General features: G+C 45.7%; 1 protein-coding gene across 2 annotated transcripts in view; it reads right to left on the bottom strand.

The window, feature by feature from the left end:
* Positions 1 to 2,048: 2,048 nt before the first annotated feature.
* CEP350 (centrosomal protein 350) overlaps positions 2,049 to 24,677 on the bottom strand; it is a 1,459,870-nt gene continuing 1,437,241 nt past the window's right edge. For both annotated transcript variants that reach the window (XM_086955422.1, XM_086955428.1), the window contains one exon: positions 2,049 to 5,094. In XM_086955422.1, the coding sequence (XP_086811548.1) occupies positions 4,930 to 5,094 (165 nt within the window). In that variant the 3' untranslated portion in view covers positions 2,049 to 4,929. The remainder of the gene's footprint in view (positions 5,095 to 24,677) is intronic.

Below are 24,677 nucleotides of genomic sequence, written 5' to 3'. Positions count from 1 at the left end.
CTGGCTAACTATAGACTGATCTCCCTTCTCCCTGCTCTGGCGAAGGTGGTTGAGAAGCATGTTCAGTATACACTTACCACCTTTATTGAGAATAACAACATTCTCCATGACTCTCAATCCGGTTTCCGTGCTAATTATAGCACGGAGACAGCCCTCGTGGAGGTGACCGATGCCATCAGGGAGACGCTCGATCTAGGGGGCAAGGCTATGTTAGTCATGCTGGATTTGTCGGCGGCTTTCGACACCGTCCCTCATGCTGGTCTCCTATTAAGACTCAGGGAGATCGGACTGCGGGGGACGGTGTTGGACTGGTTTCAATCCTTTTTATCGGACCGCCGACAGGTGATCTGGGCTCCACCGTTCTCCGCTGAAATGCCATCGCTAGAGGTTGGGGTTCCTTAAAGGTCCATTCTGAGCCCCACCATTTTTAACATCTATATGGCCCCTCTGGCGTTGGTAGCGGAGGCTTATGGGGCCCGGGTCATCTCATACGCTGATGACACCCAGCTCCTGTTTACATGCAGCAAAGGAGAGGCTTTTGACGGCGACAGGATCAAAGACTGTCTGAGTGCAGTCTTTGCGTGGTTTCAGCGGCACAGCCTGAAATGCAACTCGGATTAGTCTGAGTTGCTTTTCTTTGGCTGTGCCCCTGATCCGGACTGGAAGTCCTGGTGGCCCCAGGACATGTTCCCCCCTGAGAAATCATCTTCCCAAGTGAAAAATCTTGGAGTGGTATTTAATGATGACCTCTCCTTCCGCCCCCATATTATGGGGATATCAGGGAAATGCTTCGGCATCCTTAAGATGCTGAGGAAGTTTCTTCCTTTGCTTTCCCTACAGTATCGGAAGACGGTAGTCCAGGCGCTAGTAGGGTCTCAGTTAGATTACGCTAATGCGCTTTTTGCTGGTCTGCCCAAGTACCTCCTGGCTAGACAGCAAATTGTCCAAAATTCGGCGGCCAGAGCCATATTTGGCCTGCCAAGGAGAGCCAGCGCCCAACTGCTTCTAACTAGGCTGCATTGGCTACCTATTTCCAAAAGAATCAGATTTAAAATCCTTACGCTGGCCTTCAAAGCCCTTAACTCTGTCGGTCCTAATTATATTAGGAAGCGTACCGCTTTCTATGTGCCGCGGAGGACGTTGCGGTCAGCCGATTTGGCTAAAATGGAGGTGCCTATCGCCAAACGAGTTCGGATGGGAAGACGGTCCTTCCAACATGTGGCAGCTCGCCTTTGGAACGAGCTCCCTCTCTCCCTCCGCAAAGCTAAGAGTCTCCTAGCTTTCAGGAAAGAGCTGAAGACCATGCTCTTTTCCGCGTAATCACTGTGACTGTAGTGCTGCTGCCTCTGTGTTCTTAGGTTTCAGGTTCTCTTTGCCAAAGCGCCTGGACACCCCTTGGGGTAGCCGTGCGCTCTAAAAGTACAGCCTTAACATAACATAACAATTCACCTGGAACTCTTTGATGCGGTCAAGATAGAATGACAGCGCACGTTTAGGGGCCAGACGGTGGAGTTTTCTCCTCCTACTTGGAAGGGTACGGAGGTAGGAAAAAGGTAAGCAAAGTAATAGATTGACCTACATGAAATGGTGTAACCACTTTAGTAAGAAACAAAGGCCTCGTTTTAAGCACCACTATGTCGGATGCACAAGAAGAAAGGGGGCTTAGAAGACTGAGCCTGAAGCTCCCTCGCCGTGCGAGCAGAGGTGATGCCCACAAGGAAGGCAGTTTTTAGAGTAAGGAGCCTTAGAGGACAGTTATGAAGAGGTTTGAAGGGAGCACACATGAGATATGTGAGAACAAGATTTAAGTCCCACTTGTGATTATGAAAAGAGATGGAGGAAATAAAAGAGTAATGCCCTTAAAGAATCTATTAACAATAGGATACGGTTTTAATTTTTTTTATTTTCTACTACCTAAAACGGATACAGTTCAGAGCTCGGCCAGAATCTAAATCTTGGCCCAGGTGGAAACTACCAAGCTAAGGTGCTGCAAGCCAAATTGTTTAACTATGTTCCTAAAGTACAAACAAGTACGACACACAGACTGCTACAATTTATAAATCAATATTTATTTACAGCTCTGTTTTATCTTACAGTCAACAGGATATATTTACAAGGGAGGCAGAAAAAAACCAAGCAATTTTACATCTCATAATTACAAAGGTGTCTGCATAGCCTGTTATGTCAAGACTGCAGATTGGACCTAGCAGCAGGTGGTGCCATGAATGGGTTGTGCAGTACCCAACCTTGAAACTCCGTCTCCACAGAAAAATCAAGTTTATAAAAAGCTCTTGTGACGGCACGTTGGTTTAGGACCATGATGGTTTACAGGTATAAATAGGTTTGCATTCTTTGAGTTCAAGATTGAAGACCCTCTATATGAAACAACTCTCTTCAAACACAGGCGCGCTATCCACTGGAAGGTGCTGGATACTGTGACAACCTCTTCTAGAGGTGACTCCTGTCACTGCAAGGTCTCACCTGATCTGACAATCTGAGAAAGAAAACTGTTGCCTTGACTCAGAACATCTGTTGCTGGATGGTCTCAGAAGCACTGACACTCTAAGACATCCCATTCCATAGCTGAAGCACTTCTTACTGGAAGCTTTAAGAAGGCTGACAATGAGAAGTTACACCCACTGGACTTTCTCTGATAAGGAACATGTCTTGTTGAATGTTCGCACATACTGTGATTTCAGTCTATAGGAGTTAACTCCTTCCACAGCCAAAAAGATTTCTCCATGGGAACCATAATTGGAAGTGCATCTTGCTGAAAGATCTCTGATGCTATAACACCCCAAGAAATGTGTGCCACTAGTAGGTCAGAAATGCAACAAACCTAGGTGAGACTCCTGAAAGAAATGTCTATTCAGCTGGAAGCATCTCTCATGGTAAAGTTTTGATTACTGTGAAACTCTGGTCTGGTGAAATTCTAAACAAATAGTAGGGTCTCTAATCGGAAGATCTCAGATGTCATGCAGTGACCCCCACAACTAGAGCTGGAAGGTCTTAGATGATGTGAAACTCAAAAGACTTGCATGGAAGACATGGTATTCAAGTATTGCAGAAAGCTAAGGACACTTCATTTTACTAAACATATGTAAAGTTCTGGAGTTCTTTCATAAGTGAAGTTTGGCCTTGATGTCTTTATTTCCTCTGCCAGAGTCATTTTGAAGCTTTGCCTCCCATCCTACAGAGTACTGCTTTCACCTAAATACAGTGAGTGTAAAGTGGCCCTACAATGCCCTTCCAGCAAACCAAGATTGCATTCAATCCACTACCTACGTCACACGGTGGCAATGAGAGCTGTCCTTCGATCTCCAGTGAAGTACGGCAATGCCTCTAACACGTGTGGACTGAAATTTCTTGTTGTCCCTTACAGGAGCCCTTCAATCCCATCATGCCTGTTTGTAGATCAGACACACTGTGCTTACGCAAGAGATAGCCTACAGTCATTTGTACTAGCCTTGAGATGAAATCACTCTTGCCTTGAAGTATGATTCTACAATATTTTCTTTTATCACTACCATGAGCTTTTGATGATGTCTCGGTCCATCAATAAGGAACTCCAACTCCTTCATTTTCACGTTATTGGGTGTGACTGCAATGTTAACCCAGTTCAGGTAAGCCCTCATTGTTTCACCTTTTTATCCCAGGATAATACTTCAGTATTAACCCTACAGAATTGTCTCACAAACTACAGTGTGGGCTCACAATTACTCTATATGATATTCAAACAACGTCTGCTTTCTTGTTTCAAGTGGCTCTCAATCCCTTCTTCAGACTCCCAAAGTGCTAAGTTGATGTTCTAGCTTTTTATTTCTCACAGAAACACTTAGGTTTCTTCAATTAGTAGGCGATGGCCTGTCTCCTCCTCCATTAAATGGCACCTGGCACCTCTGAGACTCATATCTTGCACCCAAGTGTGGGCCTAATCATCACTCTGCCTATGTTGGATAAGTACTAGTCTCTCATCCTGTCACGGAACAGTCCCATCATACTTCCAGCCTTCAGACCACATAGTCATCTCACCTCCTACTCTCGGACCAGTCCCTCTATATTGCTCCTGAACTACAGCACCCATGCTATTTTGCAGTTGAGGGATAGCCCCATGGCCCCTGGCCCTCTTTCTGCTTCACATTAAGGCCCTTAAGCTTGGGCCAATGGTCTCTCCTTACTCATCGTCCAAGGTGTGCCAAAGCAATTCTCCACTCATTGTCCAAGGTGTGCCAAAGCAATTCTCCATAATGGTCCTGAATTTTTTTTGCGCAAACAGAAAAGCTTGGTGGTCTTTCCTGTCCCCTTTGTGTGACCTTGCAGTCTAAAAAAGCTCTAAAATATCACCTCCTTTGCAAGAGGCTGAGACTCCAAACTCCATTCCAGTCCCTACACCTGAGAGTGGGCCAGTGGCATCTCCACTTACCTTTGACAATTACTCTATTTTTAATAAATTATTATATTATAAAAGTAAACATAACACACTGTGATCAATTCCAACAGCACACAGTTCCACAATCAACATTGCCACACAATCTCAGGCACACTTGATCACTAACAGGTCAACAATTACCGGACAAACCCTGGTACTAGGGGTGGACATTCCTTCCAAGACAAGTGTCCACGGCCTTGTGATTGTTCTTTGCAGGTTAATATTTTAGTTACACTCATGAAAGATGTGGCAAGATTTGCAGAGATATTTCTAAATGAGAAAACTATCAACTGCTTTCATCAGTCAACTGTCACTATTGCAAGTGCTACATGCACTTTCTTTTAAGGACCCCCTCAGGCTTCTGAAAGGGGTCGAGACATACTCTGCCTGCTGTGCTGCTCATTAAACCCGGAAGGAGATGTTGAGCTAAGGCTTGCAGGGGAGTGTGTGCATGAGTAATGATTGCACGATTATCCAAGAGACTTTGGAACACAGGCACGTCACACCAGCAGCATCTGTATCTGCTTCTCCTGAATCTTTTGCAGCATTTTGAGCGTGTCCCGTAGTAAGGCCTCGAAGATACCATCGGCTAACTGCATCTTCACACTAAGCTCATCCTCATCATAATTCACCCACTGGGCTTCTTCTTCATGCAACTCCTGGACCTGGGAACAAATGGGGGAGAGCAGTTAGACATTTGTACAGACACAGAAAACAGGGATCTTTTAAGAAGCTGGCAATAAGCTATAGTATTTTTTATTTACAATTATTATATTGTACCCCGGGACCATGAGATAATAGGGTGCTTCTTCTAAAACTTGATAATACATGCCAATCATGTGCATGCAATTTGACAGTCAGTGACAGATAGTAGAGCAGAGTAACTCACTTTCTTGGTATCAAACAAGTTAACTTTGATAAAGATCTTTCTGGTGGATAATCTATCTACCGGCAGATTCCTCACCACTTCAATTTACCCCAGTTGCCTGACTGGAGTCAGAAAAGTTGAAACAGCTTTTAGAAATACTTTCGAAAGGCTGGAAATGCAAGAGAAGAGAATTGGAGGATGAGATACGCAGGTTGGAAACCCTGTAAAAGCAAAACACCTAATTTTGTACGCAACGACCTGCGCAAAGTGAGAGGAGAACTGGAGCAATATTATGAGAGGGGGGCAATTACTATTTTTAAAACTTCACGAGACCGTTATGCACAAAATCACATAGATAAAATCAAGGATGCACGAAGCACAAACTACACCTGCACCTCAGATATCCTGAAATGGTTTCCACTTATTATGAGGCCCCTCCTGATTTTGCGAGGCCCTGTTCTTGGACCAACAAGGCAATTAACTAAACAGCACAACCCAAATATAGACAGGGATGACCTCCTCGTTTTGGATGAGGAAATCACAGTAAAAGAGATCAGAGCAGCCACGTGACAAACTACTACCCTCTTCCCCCCTATCCTCTGATAATACAACAGAGACCTTTCCCCCTTACCTTTCTCCCTCCTCTCCTCTGTCCGCAGAACGTGGCGTTGAAGAACAGGTACTGTTCCTTTAATGAAAACACGCTTGGTGAGGCTTTTACAGATCACGTGACTCAGTCAGATGACCTGGTCACGACCAAAGCAGAAAACGAAGCATTCAGCTGGCGTTCGCTTGAAGGAGCCCGACCGTGGGAACAACAGGAGAGCGTCCAGACCTTCTTTGTGGGCCCCGGACTCCAGGAACCTACCGGAAGCAAGCGCAGAGTATAGACAACATTGGTGCAAGAGCACCAGGACATCGGCCGTGTGGATGACCCAAGACGGTAGTTCGACCCTCTCCGGTATCGCGAGGAGACCAGCCACGTCCCTGGAGGGGCATGGCTCCACAAGGTACGAGGGAGGTTGGTAAACAAAGACCGGGCTGGCGGAGGGAGCTGAATTCCTGCCCCGCTTGCGCGGTACCGTATGCTTACGTGCTGTACGCGGTACCTCTTGTCTTGAGCGCTGCATGTCAGACACTTAGAGAGCACTAGTGGCGGAATTAGGTGGCATCTCATCTCACTCCCTGTTCCTTTGGCACAATATTGTATTTAAGGAATCCAATCCTTACGGGGCGTTACTTTTTTCTTTCATTTATTGGAAACCGGCTGACCGCCTACTGAGTCCCTTGCCTAACAAGCCCAAGACGAAGGGAAAGGAATAAAGCACCGACCCCCCCAACCCCCCACTCCCTCCTGCCCTGAAGGAAGAGAGGAAGAAGACAGTGCCTATCCCTACGTAACTCAGAGAGAGCCCTTTTCTTTTGTCGAACGTTATGTTTTGAATGGACAAACCATTCTGACTTCATTTGAATAAACCCTGTGTCTATTCACTTCAGTGTTCGTCCTTGCTTCTCCACTGCGCTACACTTGGTGTCAGAAGTGGGATCTGGTTATGCCTTCACTAAAGACTACCGCCATGGAGAACCTGATCCAGCAGATGGTAAGTGGTCAGGGGAAGATGGAGTGGGCTGTAGAGAATCAAATGTCCTCTGCCCAGGCTGACATAGTGTCATATAGCTACTTTTTTTCTATATACTGTGTTAAGTTAGCATGAGCTTATTAAATGTTTAAACGCCATTTTTCCTTTTGCTTCATTTTGCACACAACACATAGTTGTTATTTTAGCTTTCAACCTAGAAGAGCGTTGTGATTTACTTGAGAAATAATATGTTATTGTTCTGATATCAGCTTTGCTTGGTATACTGTCTGCACAGTGAGTGCTGAAGCCTACAAGGATAACTCGACACAGTGTTGTTGTGAGGTCTGATCTTTGCACCTTCCTAGACACAACACAAATGCAGGTGATGCCAAAATCTGGCTCTAAGCAGGTTTTGTATTGCTTTGCTGAAAACACACGTAACACACTTGATGGTGCTTCGCATGCAGAGAGCTGGTGGAAGATGATGTGATCCTCTGCCACTGAGATTTTGAGGTATGGGCCCGCCCTGCTAAAACCCAAAAGAGACCTTCATAGATATAATATACTATGCTAAATAGGGAGGGTGAGAAATAGGTGTTGTTAATTCCTATTCATTTCAGCATTTTAGTATGCTGTCACCCGTCGCTTTTTATGGACTAGTAACTATGCTGATAACTTTGTTTCTTATAATAGGTTTGCTTGTATTATATAAGATACTGCGTTTGAGAACCCTGCATTAGTAAATAAATATTTTAAATATGCACGTGTCCTCATTTACTCCACGTTCTGGTTTGAATTGATTATATAGCGAAAGAGTGTTCATGTGTTCCACGATTCCTGAGGTAATCTAAGTTCATGTTCTGGTTTGTCTAAACTTTGGGAGTTTGTTATGACCAATGAGACACTGTAGCTAGCTCGGTAAGGGGATTTTGGGTACAGAGATGAGTTTTGGGCCATCCTAATTCACTGAGGTTCCAAATCTCTATGCACAGTTCTGTAGGAGAACAGAATTCCCGCTACAATAGAGATGTTTAAGGATTCCATGAGGAATCAGGCGGAAAACATGCAAAAGGTTGCGGACAACCGTTTACAGTTATCCGCTCTCTTGCAAACCCGTGCTGGAACGGGCCCCAATGTGTCCCTACAGAAATACCAGCCCGCGAAGACCCCAATGCATTCCTATTAAACTTCGAGAGGGGAGACAGAGCGTCAGGGTGGCCCGAAGCAAAATGGCCTTTCTTTTTGGCCCCCCTTCTCACGGGTGAAGCACAGGCTGCCTATCAGGTAGCCAATGCTAATGGGGACACTCCGTATAATGAGATAAGGAGTATCATACTAGACCATTTAGGACTTGATGCAGAAGCTTACAGGGTGTGGTTTAGGAAAGAGTGGAGAACACCCATGGATAACCCGAAGACCCTATTCTTCAAGCTGAAGTCTGCAGCTGATAAATGGTTGAAACCCCAAACCAGCACCAAAGAAGAGATTATGTCCTTGATTTACTTGGAACAGTTTGTTGAAGCCCTACCCTTCCCTATCCAACAATGGCTTAAACAGGACACACACTCAACTGTCGAACAGGCTGTGGAAATGGCCACTTCCTTTTACAGGGCCAAACCTCGTTCCCTTTCTTGGGATTCACAGAAAACCACACGCCCATCAGGACCTCCAGTGAAAACTGAGAATAAACTCCCAAGACCAATCTCAGAACCTATGAAGCCCGTCCATATCACCCGAGCCGGTTTCCGCCAAGGGTCCTCAGTGTTTTGAGTGTGGCGAATGGGGCCATATTGCCAGGACTTGCCCCCGCATAAGAACACAGGACGAGCCTATGGACATAGGCTGTATACCCCATTCATTCCTCTATACCGAAGAAATGGGACCCAGCTTCTATTTAAGCGTACTTGTGTAGGGCACAACCATAAGAGCTTTATTGAATTCAGGTTGTCGCCAGTCTGTTATATTTCAGTCTCTGGTAGGTCCGCCAACATCCCTATCACAGACACGGTGCCCATCAGATGTGTTCATGGGGACGTTTGTGTTTACCCTTTGGTCCAGCTCCCTATTTCTCTATTCGATGGGCAGGTCCTACAAGCCAAACTAGGGGTATTGCCCTCTCTCCCTCTACAAATAATTCTAGGACAGGATAACCCAGCCTTTCTGACCCTGACAAAGTACAACCCATGGACCCCCATGGCCTGGTTTGTCCGTCCGTGCTCACCCAACCCCCCCTGGCTCTCAGACAAAAGCTTTAGGTTCAGCCAACAATACGATCCTACCCATCAGGCCGCAGGGGGGTATGCCCGATAGACCGAAAACACGCCAAACCCCAAACCCCAAACCCCCTTTTTTCTGATCAAAATATGAACTCCTATACAGGGTTGGGAACCCCCGGAGATCCCCCACAACTAGTGGTACCCGAGGCCTTTCGAGAAAAGGTCTTATTTTATGCACACTCACATCTATTGGCAGGACACAGAGGGGCTCACAAAACCACCCAGATGTTGTTGCAGAACTTCTATTGGCCTGTTATCTTGTCACACGCCACTAAGTTTTGTCATGAGTGTGAAGTGTGCCAAAAAAAAAAAACATACAGGCCCCCAGATGTTCCCATACAACCGCTTCCAGTTGTAGGTCAACCATTCGAGAGGGTGGGAATGGATCTCATCGGGCCCCTGCCCCGATCCAAGAAGGGCAATCACTATGCCTTAGTCATTGTGGATTATGCCACAGGGTATCCCGAGGCCTTTCCTTTGCGTGCCCCCACTACTCTAAACATCAGTAACAAACTACTACAGCTGTTCTCCGGAGTTGGTTTCCCCCATGAAATCATCACGGACCAAGGAACCCTTTGTTGAAAAATTAATGGTACATATCTGCAAGTCCTTGGATATATCACACATCAAAACATCAGTTTACCACCCACAAACAGATGGCCTGTGTGAGCGTTACAATGCTACCCTCAATCTAACCTTGAAAACACTATTATATGTTAGATGCAAGGAAAGAGACATGCTCCTTTCCCTGGTCTTATATGTCATCAGAAGCCAAATCCAAACGAGCCTAGGATGTTTCCCTTTCAAACTCCTATATGGCTGAGAACCCCGTAGCCTACTAGAGATAACAAAAGAGGTGTGGGAGTAAGAGAAAGAAGAGGAAACAAAATATTTTCTTGACTACATCCAAAGCCTACGTACCAGACTCTATAAGCTCAGAGAATTTGCAGATGCCAATCTAGAGCAAGCCCAAAGAAAGCAACACATTTTCTATGATAAGGGAAAGAAGTGGAGACATCTAAAAGTAAGGGAATGGGTCTTGATCCTTATGCCTTCTGCCCTGACAAAGGTGAAATCACAATGGCAGGGCCCTCACAAAATTGTGGACAAGGTATGGTAAACCTCATATCGCATCCAACTCACACCCCAATGCACACAACTATACCATATCAACCTTCTTAAAAAATGGTTAGGCCCCCTCCCTAAAGACTTACATACCGTTGTCCCCCTACCGAACCCCCTCCTCCCATCGCCCCTAAAGCAGCCTCCACACCTTTCACACATTTTTTGATGTGGGAAATTGTGAGGAATGAGAAACACATACAATTTAATTCCTGGGGTAGATAGTCACTTGTACAAATGTTAAACAAGGATAGGGGCACCTAGTGTGTACAGCATTGTTGGGCAAGTAGCGAAGTAGTATAACCATAAGGCATAACTACTCAATGTAATGTATATGGATTGATTATCAGGGGAATCCGTGGAATGTGACAACACCACCACTGCCTTATTAATTGCTGTGTACAATGTTATTTATATTTTCTTTGTTAGTGTAAAACTAAATAGAGTGTTTAAAAAAAAATGGTTCCTCTTGCATTGCAAAGTCTCTACCCGTCTTGGTGGGGGCTTTGTTGTAATTTTGCCAGTTTGTGAATGGATGCAAAGTCTGTTGTATAGTATCCTACTCTGCCTGTAAGCATTACAGAATCGGTTGTACAGAATCCTCTGGACTTTCGTATCCAGCTGTTCTTGGCACCGATGACTTGTGCGCTGAGGCGGTTGGGGTGTCTCTGGACGTTTTCAGGGTTGAATGCTTAAGTACTGAATCACCTATTTGCCCCTAGCGGATCAGCACAGTTGGTGTTATGGAGTCTGAGTGTTTCAGTGCAGTGTGAGCTCTGGATGTCAGCGACAGTTTGAGACTGGTTGGCACCTTTGGTGCTGGCTTGGGCTTCAGTGCCAGGGTGGCCAATATTTTTGTCTTGGCTGATAACTGACAGTCTGTGGATGTGAGTATTACTAGCTACATGAGTTTCTCTCGAGGCCAAAGGATGCCTGAAAATGCAGTGTCCGAAGGAGTGGCTCAGTCTGGAGGGGTTGGTGGCTCGAACCCCTCGGGTGGTGAGTGCCTCTCATCAAGGTCCCTTGATGGGCTTAAGGTGTGTTTCTGTCATACTTGCGGCCTGAGGTTTCGTCGGTATGTGTGGTCCAGTAGCCCTGTGGATGAGGTGTTGCTCCTCCTCCTCTGTGTCAGAGTTGGAAGAGAAGACAGACTCGGGCGACTGTTGATGTTGATCAACTCAAGGTTGATGCTCAAGGTACCGGCTTTGTCGACCTTGAGGGTTTCTTCCCCCAAATGTGTCTGGGTTGTTGTTCGCTCGGTTTCATCACCAAATGAGCACTCTCCACTTGGAAGTCATCAAGTGAGCGCTCAAGGGGATCGGGACCCCGAACTAGGCCTGAGGCCCAGAGGCATAGTTTTTTGGTGGTAGTCAGTGTCGCAGAAATATTAGTGAAGAGACTGCAATGGAATAATGTCTTAATCTGCAATTGGTGTGGACAAGAAGACCGGGAACAGCAGAAGAAAGCACTGAGAGGCGCCTCGATCCTGGAGCTTCGATCATGAATGTGCAAACCAGATGGCGAAAAAAACAGTCTCACATTGAGCATTGCCAGCCTAAGAAGGAGTCAACATATAATCTTGTGACTAAAGACTTTCTTGAAGAAAAACAACTTGTAAACATCCGAACCCACCACTAAATGGCAGATATACGCAGAGCATGTGTATCCACAGCAACATATACTACAAAACACAGCACTCTCTGCAATCTCGTTTTTCTTTTCCTCCTTGGCAGGAAGTGGGTGTGGATACAACAATGGAAAAGTGTAACAGATTGACATACACAGAGCAGAGAAAACACCTTCGAAAAGGAAGGAAGCCCTCACCTAAAGGACCAGTTTTGTCTTGGAAGAAAGGAGAAAAGAGTGGGCATAGACAGGGCCTGCAGGTTTTCTAACATGCTGATTAAGGGGACGACCGTTAGAAGAATAGTTAAACTTAGGATCACCTGTACATAGGCTCGAAAATTGGACCTGTCAAGACAGTTGAGCACCTGAATTCTGTCTCATGGAGGCATAACAAAAAGTGAAGGAGGGATCTTGTAAGACAACACTTTAAGAAATGCAAGAGGTGCTTTGAATAAGGATGGCTGCTCTGACAAACGCTAACATAAATAACCTTTAAAGGTGTCCAAAGTAAAGCCCTGCTCAATCTCAAAGCATGAAGGTGGAGGCTTTAGATAATCAGGCCAAAAAACAGCCCACTAAGAGGGAATATCAGCCCTGAGTGAAAGCTGAAGACAATGGCATAGACAGAGATAACCATTACAAAATAATGGGGAAACCCAATAATCGCCAACGGACCTGGGTGCAATGCAATTATGAAATAGGTGGTCCGTGACTGCTTTGGATCAGAAATGCATTATAATTTACCATACGTGTGTCGCTTAACAAGTCAAACACAGGTAATGAATACAGCGGCGGTTCAAATTACCTTACAAGCGCAAGCTGAGTCGAAACGTTGCCGCATCCCACCCACATAGGACCTGTATCATATCTTATTACCTTCCCTTAATGTTGCATTTTTCGAGAAATATATATAAAAATGCAATAAATACATTGTTTAGGACAGGTCTCCTGTACTGGCCTTTTTACCAGTCCATTGCCAAAGTATATGAAACATGTATAACTCTTAAATATCTGTGACTACTCACCCTTTCTACCCTTTTTACCAGCACATCTAAAATGTCCCCACTTCCTTGAGCAACCTTTGTATCGAATTTATTTTGATATATTTCAAGTATATGATATTAAATATACTGAACCTTAACAGTATCTGGCGTTATTTTGGCTGACACTGACTGTATGTTTTTGGAACTATGCTAACTTGGCTACCAAAGTATGTTGCTGCAGTTGTTTTGGTATTCATTACTAGTGTTTGACTTGTTAAGCGACACACGTAAGGTAAATTATAATTCATTTCTGCTCCAAAGCAGTCACGGACCACCTATTTCATTATGGCATAGACAGAGAGGCATAGCAGCTCAATACTACACCCTCTTAGGCCAGTCTGACACAATGGGCAGAAACATGTAATAATTCTCGAAGTTCCATCTCGAGTGGAATGGTCTCCCAAAGCACCTGCCAGCAGAAACTGAAGCGCACAGAACAATACTCAATGAGTGTTTTCAAGAGTGGTGAAAAGGTCCATCCGAGAAGTGTCCCAGAGACTGAAACTGGATCGGGCCTCCACCAGATGAAGACACCATCCGAGCTGGGCAACATGACTCCAACTGAGGTCATCACCTTGCACATTCAAGGAGCAAACCAAATGACTAACTACTGACTCTCAACCTATGATGTTGGAACGCAAACTGGTAGTGAGTAGAACCCACTAGAAATTGCAGCAGTAGTGACAGCAGGATCGGTGTAAGGAAAAAATGCCTCCTACAAGTCCGATTACCCCCTCCAGGCTTGAACACAAGGCATAAGAGGGTTTGTGCATGGGACATCATCCTGAATTTGAAAAGAAAGTCGTTTTGGATGCAAAAGTTTATAATGAGTAAAATCCCCTTTCAATCTAATTTCCTGGAAAGAGCACTATTACCCACTTGTTCATAAGAATGAGAACATACTGCTGGAGAATGGGGAATGGTCTGCCAAAAATGGACAATCAACAGGAGCATTGAGGGGAGGCGATTCTTGAAAAGCAAGGGTATGTTGACTATCAATTACGTAACAGTTCAACGTGACGAATTTCCAGCAGTTCACCTTCACTACATGTAATCTCCATAATGGTAGACACTTTTAGATATGACATCTGAATAACGTGGGCGTTGGAGTAAAAATCTTATTAAAGAATGCAAAGCACACGAGGCAGAGGCTTGCAAAAAGGCTCATTATTGAAACATGGCTCAACCTTCTCATTTGCCTTATCAAAAATGGATGTGGTTTCTGGAATGTTCGATGGCTCCGAGGCTGAATCCAAATTAAGCAGGTGTGGATCTGATGTTGGCCCTAACACTGCTGCATGATTTTTCAGCTGTGCACTAGGGTCCGTTGATGCTGGGATAGTGGCAGACTCAGTGTTGACCAGCATCAGGGAGGTGCCAGTCAGTGGAGGTATGGTCAAAGGTCCTGCAGGTACTTTGGGGCCCAAAGGTACACCAGAGAGAGCTGGAAGAGGGCTAAACATGGCCCTCAAAGCCTCAGAATAGGCTACCACTTAAGAGTCAGTACAAAGGAGAGGGGTCTGAGTTTGCGCCGTTATTCAGCAATTATTCTGTATTAATTCATACAGGCGTTCACCACATATACGTATCATTAATCATTGGTACAACAAAATGAACAAAAAAGCTTCTGATATTCAAAGTCTACTTTACATTTATTTTTCAATCATGTAAATTGTAGGGGAGGAGCCAAGATGGCGACCTGAACGGACGCTCGATTCTCGGCTCCGCAAGCCGGTATATTTTGTACTTATATCCTGATCTCCAATCCGGCCCTGCACCGCAGCGGACCAAAGCTGCTACTGTACTGATATTCCCGGTGCTCCGTCGAGGTCCCTACCTGCTGGATTCCCGAAGATATCGTCGCGTCTGGCGGGGTCTCCATGCTCGGACGCTGAGACCAGTGCTGCTCCTGGCCGCCGTGGACCTTCAGACCGGCAGGCTTTCGCTGAGTCCTGGAAGCGGGGATCCACTGTTTGGGAACAACGCCGCTTGATGAGTCGGACGGATCCGCCTTGCATCACCTGCGCCACAGCCCGCGTGATCGGTGCGAGAGGGTGCAGCCCTCCATTGTTGTTATCGTCTCCCTGGCTGGGCTGACCCGCACCGTCCGAAGTAAGTGGATCGCCCCAGGACTGCCCAGACTTGCACCGCGGCGGCAGTGATTCTCCTCTCTCAACGCTCCGGAATCGAGAGGCACCTTCGCCTGATCCCAAACTCACTGAGACTGTCTTTCTCCCCCTTCAATACTGCGCCCCACCAGGCACCGAAAATGGCGGCTGCCCTCCCTGCCGCGGAGACTCTCCGTTCGCATCGCGCCAGCGACCCCCATCCAGACATTAAATGGACCGCGGTGCAGCGTCCATGGACACGCGTTGCGGAGCGGAATAATCTACAGACGGAGCCGACCGGCCGTGATGTTCTCATAGCCTTAATTGACCTCAGGGCGGAATTGCGAGCACTAGCTAACATGACGGGAGGCACCATGACATGGCGGACGGAGTGGGTCCGACCGGCCGCCTCTCAGCGATGTACTGACTCAGCTTTTACGTGCACGGAGGGGGAAGTCGTGAGACCGAGAATTGACGTGGAGGTGCGGAATACCAGCCTACATCGCGACTCCCGTGAATGGCAATCCGGCATTGGTACCGGGGATACATTGTTGCACATCCCACTGGAGTCTGAGACCTTGCTTATGGAGAAGTTACTGTTTCCCCAACCTCCATTTACTCGGAAACTGTATCCCCCTGAGCTTGCTGCTTCTCAAGTGCCTTTTTCCCAGCAATGGAAGGTATGTCCGCCACTGTATGTGGGGGTGCTTCTACTGTCTGCCTTTTGTGCGGCTGCCGCCTGGGGACCTCCATTTTGTCCTCATCTCCTGTTTCCTCATCGACAGTGGCCATTTTATATCCCGACTCTGTACGGATTAGGCTTTCCTCTGTTGATGTGCTCAGGGGGACTGTTGCGCTCAGGCCAGGGCTGAAGACCTCTGTTTGTATATCGGGACTGACGAGCTAATGGGGCTCGGACTGGAACATTTTCGGCTACGCTTTGGATTGTGAGCACCGCAATGTCCCACCCCGTTTCTATCGTAATTAATACTGCTATTGTTTTACTATATTACGGAGTGGGGAGAGACTACACGGCGGGTGTGTCCGGGAAGAATAATGTTAGGCCCTCCTCTGCCTTTCTAGTATATGCTGCCATGTTGTTTCTTGTTTTCAGGGGGGCGAGCTATCTCCAGGAACTCCATTCGGGGACGTACCCGGGATCAGGCCAGGGCTAAATTGCTCTTCCTTGTTATCGGTGTATGATATGGTTGAGTTGGGACTACCACTGTTTGAGCATGAGACTGCCTTTTGTTTGATTTACTCTCAGATTTGGATTTGATTTCCCCACCTGCAGTTTCGCTTGCCACCATTGTTTTGCATTTGATACTTTCGGGGAGGGGATGCTTATAGGGCCGGGGGGGACCGGGAATATGTTGAATTTGGCTCCTCCCTCCTCTTCTGGGAGTTGGGGAGTGGGATGTTTTTTCTCACTCTCTCTATTCTCTTTCCCACTTGGGGGTTCTCTTGGGGCGACAGGCATGCCTACTGGGGGGGGGGTGGGCCGTGGCCTTCCGCTGGTATGCAGGGTGGGGGGATGGGTTGTGTTTTATGTTCTTTCTTTGTTTCTATGGCCCTCTTTCTCTTTTTCTCTTCTTCTTCTTCTTCTATGTTTCTTCACCTCTTTGGGGTCGGGGTTCAGTGTTCTTCGAATGATGATAGCTATCCTGGTCATTTAGTAGCCTCTACTCTCCTTGTAGTGTTATAATTTGTACTCGACAAAATCATAAAATTAAACCTTTTCCTATCCTCATACTATCGCTAGCGACTCCACATGATACTCCTTGCTTAGAGATGGCTTTAACAGCGTTCTGTCCGAATGGCTTCCTTTTTATCCTTCTCTTGTATGTCATAGCGGCCGGCCCTGCGGGGTTGTAGGCAGACGCTGTGTATCGTGCATTTCATCAATAAAGGTTTAAAAAAAAAAAAAAAAAAAAAAAAATCATGTAAATTGTAATCACTGCATCACAAAAAGATAACTTTTGATATTCAAGGTCTATGAACGTAATTGTCAAATCATTACTTCAATAGTGCTCTCAGTGAAGAAAGGAGGGGATAGATGTGATTGGGTTTGTGAGGGACTGGGTAAAGGTGGTGTGACATTGATAACATCACATTAAAATCAGTAGTCCTTTACATTCAAGCTAGTACACATGTTCCCTAGTAACAACACACATAGGCTAGACTAATCCATTTCCTTAGGTCCTATGGTGTGCTGGGTTGGTGTAGTCTACGTTTCGACCCCCTATATGTATAAGGGTTATTCTTGCCTCATGTTGGGGTCTTCGTCAGGACAGAAATGCAATGGGAGCACCTAGAACATAGAAACTAGCATTAGATACTTGTGGTGAAATGTACTCCACATATGGGCTGTGAGTAGGGAATACCTACAGTCAGCATCTAAACCGTCACTGAGTGGGCCTGGTAAGGCTCCTCAGTATTCTGAAGAAAAAATGGAGGAACAATCTCAATGGAAGTTAATGGCATATGGGCCGCGTATCAATATATTTAGAAAATGAGGGAGACTTACTCGGACAATGCTCATGTGGACGAGCATACAAATTCAATCATATCCTTGGTTGGTTGGTATATCCTTTATTCAGTGCGCGCCTGGCACCATTCTAGGGAGTCAAGAAATATATAAGGATAGTCAGGACTGGAGTACTCCCAGAGGTCCGTTATGTTGCAACTGGACTGTTTTTATCGTTAAAACTGTGGCCATTATCAAAGGCTAGTTCAGCACGAAGTCATGGCAGGCAAACTACAATATTACCGTTATCTACTGTTTATAATGTGCGCGAGGCACCATTACAAGTGCTGTGTTAAAACAGATTGCAAGGTTCTCGTAACCTTGTTGGTTGCTAGATGGATTACCACACGTCAGCTTAGGAAACAGTCGCCTGTAACTATTAGAGCCACATATTCAAGCAAGGGCTCTATGGGGATTAATGGTCCGCTGTGTAGCAAACCGGTTAAAGGGTTTAATAGATGTCGGCTAATAGTCCAAGCGTCCGTTGCGGTTCGGGTAGCATTTTAAATAACCTAAATAACCTACCTGGTCTGTGTCGGCGGTAGCTCTGCCGTTAGGGCGAGGCACTGCCGGGCTGCGTCTTAAGTAAAACCAGCTCGCTGTGCCGCCGCTGAATGCTGGTTCTGGAGGCTCGGCTGCTCTGGGCCAATCACCTGCCTCTCCCTTGAAAGCCCGTGTCATGGGCTGGCGCATGGTCTAGGGAGCATCTGAAAAGGCGTGCCAAAATCGAATAGGGGCTGTGTTGCCTAATGTGTTATTCTTTTGCTCGTTTTGTGTCATAATTTTGAAACAAAGAGGTTGATTGCAATAGTATATTCTGTTGGTGCTTGTAATACATTCTGATGGTGTTGGTAAAGCATCACTGTAGCAGAAGTTCTAACAGTTGTAATATTCAAATCCATAAAATGATTACACTAATACATTCTGTTGGTGCTTGCAAAGCGCCATCGTCGCAACAGTTGTAGCAATGACATATTTCTATGTGGGCAGAGACCTTTGCATAGTTTAAATTTAGTGCACAATCCAAGTACAATAACAATATACTGTAATGACATATTATTAATGCCCTGCCTGTATGTTGGCAGATGGTCCTTACACCGTGTTTGTAATGATCTCTTTCTAATTGTGTACTAACACAGTTATACCACTTTGAAGATCGGTGTGACATTGCCAGTTGTTTGTGATACAGAAGGGTACAGTCTGGCCAATATAGTATCATAGTTGTGATAGTACAGTTCGACATGCTAGTGAACTTAATGTACATGCGATACATAAAAAAAGGGGTTTAAAACGTTACGCATTATGAGCAGGTTGGGTAACATTAACAGTATTCTGCTGATTTCTACATGTCTCTATGGTGTTAGAGCACCTGTGGGGTGGGTGAAATATGTTCTACCCTATGGAATAATTATTCGGGATCAAGTTCAGCCATTTGTGCGAAATTAGCATCTAGTTCATTCAGTCCTTTGGTTATGGTATTAAACGTATGCATCCATTTGCACTCCCTAATATTCAGGATGGAATTCAGGTTTCCTCCTCTGGGGCCCAATGTGATCTTCTCCGGTATCACCCATCTCATTGATTCTGGGGTGTGTTTCTTATCCATATAGTGTTCTACGAGTGGTGCCCCTGCTGTTTGACATCGGATCCTGCTGCAGTGTTGGAAGACCCGGTTCTTTATTTTTTGTCTGGTTTGTCCAATATACATGAGCTCACATGGACAGAGAATGGCGTAAATAATACCACTGGTGTTGCAATTTGTGAAGGATCGGAGGTCTACGGTAAGGTTGTTATGAGTCACTTTTTTGGTTTCCCAACATGTGGGGCATGCTCTGCATGTGGCACATCTGTAGTGACCTACCACTTGCAGAGTCCTTGGATGGTCGGTGCCTGTGGGGTGTCCAACAGGGACCGGACCACGTAGCCCTTATGTTCTTTGCCTTTTTGAAAGCATGCATAGGTGGTTCCGGGGTGTCTATCACATCAGCGACCAATCCCCAATGCTTATTGACTATTTTTTTTATTTCATTGCTCTTGGTACAATGCGTCATCAAGCATATCATCCGTTCCTGAGTGGAGGTGCGGTCTTTTGGCATCAGTAGGGTCGATCTGTCCTGGTACCACGCTCTTTTCCTAGATCTTGTGACAAGTCTCTTGGGGTACCCCCTATCCATCAGGTGAGAGATTAGATCTTGTGATTCTTTGAAAAAATCCTCCTTCAGGGAATAATTTCTCCGGATTCAGGGAAATTGTCCGAATGGCAGGTTGTCACTGTTGTAAATAAAACAGCAATAATGTTAAGCATTAGCTAAAGACATGATATTGTGATTTATTTGTGCGTTTTTCTTGATACGGCCAGACTCCATCTTGTTTTCTGTCCTCCATTTTGTCTGCTACATATTGCCATGTGCCCGTCATGTGGCGAGTCCTACCTCTCCGTTAGTCACCCGTGAAGTCTGCCCAGCAACAAGCTATAAATAGTCCTTTGTGCGTCTAGCGCATGCTCAGTGAAAGTCACATCTGTGTTTGATTAGCTCAGATAGGAATGTGCATTTCCGCGGGCTTTAAGAACCGTTAACTCCACCCATGTATTGATCATGTTCAGAAATGTCCATATATGGTTGTAAATCATGTCTTGAGTGGTACCCGCCAACTTATGAGCCCCTTCTTTGTGTATAAAAGTGGACTGTGTACACGAGTTCTTTGTGCTACCTTGTACAATACTGTAGAGTGTTGTGTGGGCTGTAGTACCACCTTTAAAGGTTTATTAAACTATGTTTTTGTATTTTCAGTTTCCGTGCCAAATCCTTTGTATAGTCGGAGGACTTCGTGCGCAGAAGGGCGAACCCTTTGCACTCGCAGGCCTTGCTGAGGCCTGTACTCATCAATTGGCGCCCGACACGTGGGGCTCATCGGCGACTCGGATGCTCGAAGGATTGGTCGTGACGAAGGATTGAAACCTTGCCAGGGACGTGAACACAGCCAGCGGCACCTTTAGTCCTGGAATCCCGAGGTTTTCTTCCTTCCCTTCCGATCTGACCATCTGGGTGGCGCCGGTCCTCGACTGAGACCTCTTCTGTCGGTTTGCCGTGCAGTGGCCGTTTGGGTGAATTTGGAACTTGGCAGTTGGAATCTGGACGCTCTTGATTGGTAAGAACCGTTGTACGGTACTTGCTGCGAGCTTTTGGTAGTCTGGGTTGGCAAGGCAGTTTTAGGATACGCTTGCTGTGACTCATTTGTTTGGTGTGACTAGTCATATTTGGTTTTGGATTTGGGATATATGCGTTGCAACACATATAGGCAGGCAATGTGGAGATATTTCTCCTGAACTTTGGATTTGAGCGGCGCAACGTTTTAAGTGCCTTTTTGATTATAATATTGCATATTTTGCACTATTTTTGACATGCCTGTTTTTAGCGCACTCCGTAAGTGGTGCTGCTGTTTTGGACCAGTTAAGACTTGAGGAATCACAGCCGGCTCCCCCGGAGGGGACACCGAATAGGGATATGTATGTGAAGTTCGGTCTTTCCTCTATAATGTACAGCACATTATGGAGAAAATACACGAAAAAGGATTCTGAGTTAGGTTGGCCTCTGTATGGATCATTTGATTTGCGAAAAATCGAGTATGTGGAGCAGTATATGTGTAAGCGACGAGCGAGGCAAGACATGTCTGAATGTGTGCGTATGTGGGTGAAAGAAGTGCGTGAGCGCGAGAAACGTGAGAAAGCGCTGATTGAGAAGGAACAACGAAAGAGTGAACGTGAGAGAGCGCAAGAGTTGAAAAAGAGTGAAGCAAAGGACTTAGAAGAGAAACAGGAAAAGGAACGTCGATTGCAGATATCTGGCCAGTATACTGTTCGGCAGCCACTTTATCCTGTCCTTAATAAACATGATGATGATTTTTCGTTATTAGATCGCTCTCCGCCTCCGTACGCTGGTCCGTCCGCTCCGAGAGGGGGAGGTGAGGATTCTGGATCACCCCCAGGAAAGGTGGATATCGAACGATCGTATGGATGACCTCCGAAAGATCGCTTATCGAGTTAACAAGGCTACTGTTTCTCTTCCTGAGTTAATACAGTCTCTTGAAGGATAGGGAGAAATTATATTTTACCGAGAATCTTTCCGATGAAGTGGTTACATCTTTTCGGAAATATTCCGATGTTCTTGAACCTGATGATGTGGTAGCTGATTCTAAAGAATTGCGTAAAGGTCTCTTTCTTCCTTCTCAGGTGCCTGACGCGGTTCGACGACTGTTTGCGTTGCGGGACGAGATGTTGCGGCTACGGGATGAAGCGCGCAAAAAGAAGGCGGAAGAGGAGAAAACGAATCCGAGCGGCGGCGGGAAGCAGTTATCTATTCTTCATTCAGATAAGACCGATCTAGTGCATGTTAAGCCGATGCGAGAGGCAGCGCCTTTGTATGTTCCTCCTAAAGGAGCGGGTACTAGTTCGGATAAAACTCTTCCTGATGCTAGAGGGTATTTCATTTATAATTTGGTGTATACTCCTTGGAATAGAGTGGATGTTATGGCATTAAAAGCTGCATTACCTGATCCACGAAAGAATCCTGCCGCCTTTTATGAGGAAGTTGAGGGGGCCCTAAATTTTTGTACCATGACACTAGCTGATATTGATTTACTTTTTGGGCTTATATTACCCCCCGATATGTGGAGATCTGTGCGGAAAGTAGATGGTCTGGTAACCTTTAAGGCAAAATGGGCGGATCTTGAGGATGAGGATAGAGACAGGAAACCTGCGCAAAAACCACCCCAGTTAATTTTAGATCTTCCTGCTGCCATTTTGACTAAACTAAAAACGATTATCCCGCCTAAAAAGATTGATTGGACTATGTTAGCGTCGTGTAAGCAGAAGGTAGATGAATCAGTTTCAGATTTCTTTACGCGATTCGAGGAAACTTTTCATGATTTTAGCGGTCAGTCGCTTACGGACGACACGGGCCGACATCTTTTTGTTGATAAGTATGTTTCCAATTTATTGCCAGGAGTGGCAGCTCGGTTAAAAGCGAGTGAAAGCTCCTGGACGACTTCGTCTCCGGCATCCCTCCTGACGATGGCTCAGTATTATGAGCGTCAGGAATTAGAAGCGAAGGGTTGTGAAGAGAAGAAGTCTAAGGATTTGAAAACGAAGGTTATGTTAGCACAAGTGTACGGACCGCCCCGTAGACGTACTGATAGGGGTGGTCGAGGTTCTTCTGGTTCTTCCTTTGATCGTTCGGATTTGGCTAGGGATCAATGTGCGTATTGCAGGCAGAGGGGCCATTGGGCTAGGGAGTGTCCATTGTTGCGCGCACAGCGGCAAGAGCGTGGTCAAGGACCGATGAGAAATAGAGGGGGCTTTTCAGGCCCCAAGGGCAACACGAATGATCGTGCTAGGTTTGATTCTAATATGCGACCGCAAGATGGGTCTAATGTCTTTGATCGGCGGAATCAATGCCAAATATCTGATTACGCACGCCCTGAATGTCATGATTCACAATATGCATAGGATTGCGTAGGATGGGGTAAGGAATCAGTTGAAGTGCCAGTAGATCAGAGGGTTCCTTATGTTACAGCACATGTTTTGGGTTCTACTGAACGGTTTCTGGTTGATAAAGGAGCTACTCGTAGCGCTTTGTCTAAACAATTGGTTCCGAGGGCTCCCCTGTCTGGCTTAACAATTACATCTATAGGGTTCGACGGAACGCCTTCTCTTAGCCCACTATCTCAACCTCTTGCACTTCACGTAGATAAGTTTGTTGCACCATGTCCATTCTTGCTCTCCCCAAACACGCCTGATAACATTGTGGGTTTGGATATGCTCAAGCATTTTCGGGCTACAATACTTTGCTCCCCTGAAGGAGTACGTGTTATTTTGAACGACAACTATCCGACAATGGAGAGGGTGTGTACGATTAAAGAAGATACTGCATTGGCCTCTTTACCTCGTACTTTGTGGGCTACCTCGGATACTGATGTGGGACAGATGGTCATTACCCCCGTGCACATCAGTGTAAAGGAGAGAGCTGTGTTGCCACGCCTACCTCAGTATCTTATCTCACAGGAGGGGGAGGAGGCGCTTACACAGATCGTGCAGGATCTCATTAAAGTGGAGGTAGTAGAAGAGGTTCCATACAATGTGTGTAATAGTCCTATACTACCGATTTTGAAGAAAGATACTGACACTAGGATCTATCGCGATTTATTATCGATCTACGGGAGGTGAATAAGATAGTGATACCTCAATACCCAGTGGTTTCTGACATTACGACACTTCTTACTCTGGTTCCAACAACTGCAACCACGTTCTCCGTTATAGACTTGAAGAACGCTTTCTTTTCGATCCTTATTCATCCTGATAGCCGATATCTTTTCAGATTCACTTTGAATAATCGATCGTATAGATTTTGTAGAGTTCCTCAAGGCTATACTGAAAGTCCTAGCATTTATAGCCATGCGATGAAACGACAATTGGATTCTTTCGTTCTACCTGAAGGTGTGGCGCTTATACAATATGTGGTTGACATCTAGTTGGCGGCTGATACCCCTGAGCAATGTGAGAAGTGTACATTGTCTTTGCTTGCTTTTCTGGCATTACATAATCACAAAGTATCGAAGAAGAAATTGCAATATTGTAGACCAAAGGTAACCTACTTAGGTCACCTTTTGTCTAAGGAGGGGCGTGCACATACACCAGATCGTATTCAAGTAATTTTGGACACACCAGCACCCTCTACACAGAAAGATGTACGAGCATTTTTGGGTCTCACTTCCTTTTGCAGACAGTGGATACTAGGTTTTTCACACATTGCTAAACCATTGTTAGCGCTTTTGGCAAGAGACACTCCAATTCCCCTTCCCTGGACAGATGAGTGTGAGAATGCTTTTCAGCAATTACGACAGGCCCTTTGTTCAGCACCAGTGTTAGGCACCCCTGATTACACGAAGCCTTTTACATTGTACGTACATGAGAGAGATGGATGCACATTATCAGTGTTAGTGCAGATGCACGGTGATAAATAGCGCCCTTGTGTATTTCTCGGCAGTACTTGATCCTGTTGCTCGAGCGTTACCTGGTTGTTTTTGCTCGGTCGCAGCGAC

This window comes from Lissotriton vulgaris, chromosome 1_1 (genome assembly GCF_964263255.1).
Source record: "Lissotriton vulgaris chromosome 1_1, aLisVul1.2, whole genome shotgun sequence".
Classification (NCBI taxonomy): domain Eukaryota; kingdom Metazoa; phylum Chordata; class Amphibia; order Caudata; family Salamandridae; genus Lissotriton; species Lissotriton vulgaris.
Note: the sequence above shows the minus strand (reverse complement) of the source record. Positions and strands in the feature narration are given on the sequence as shown.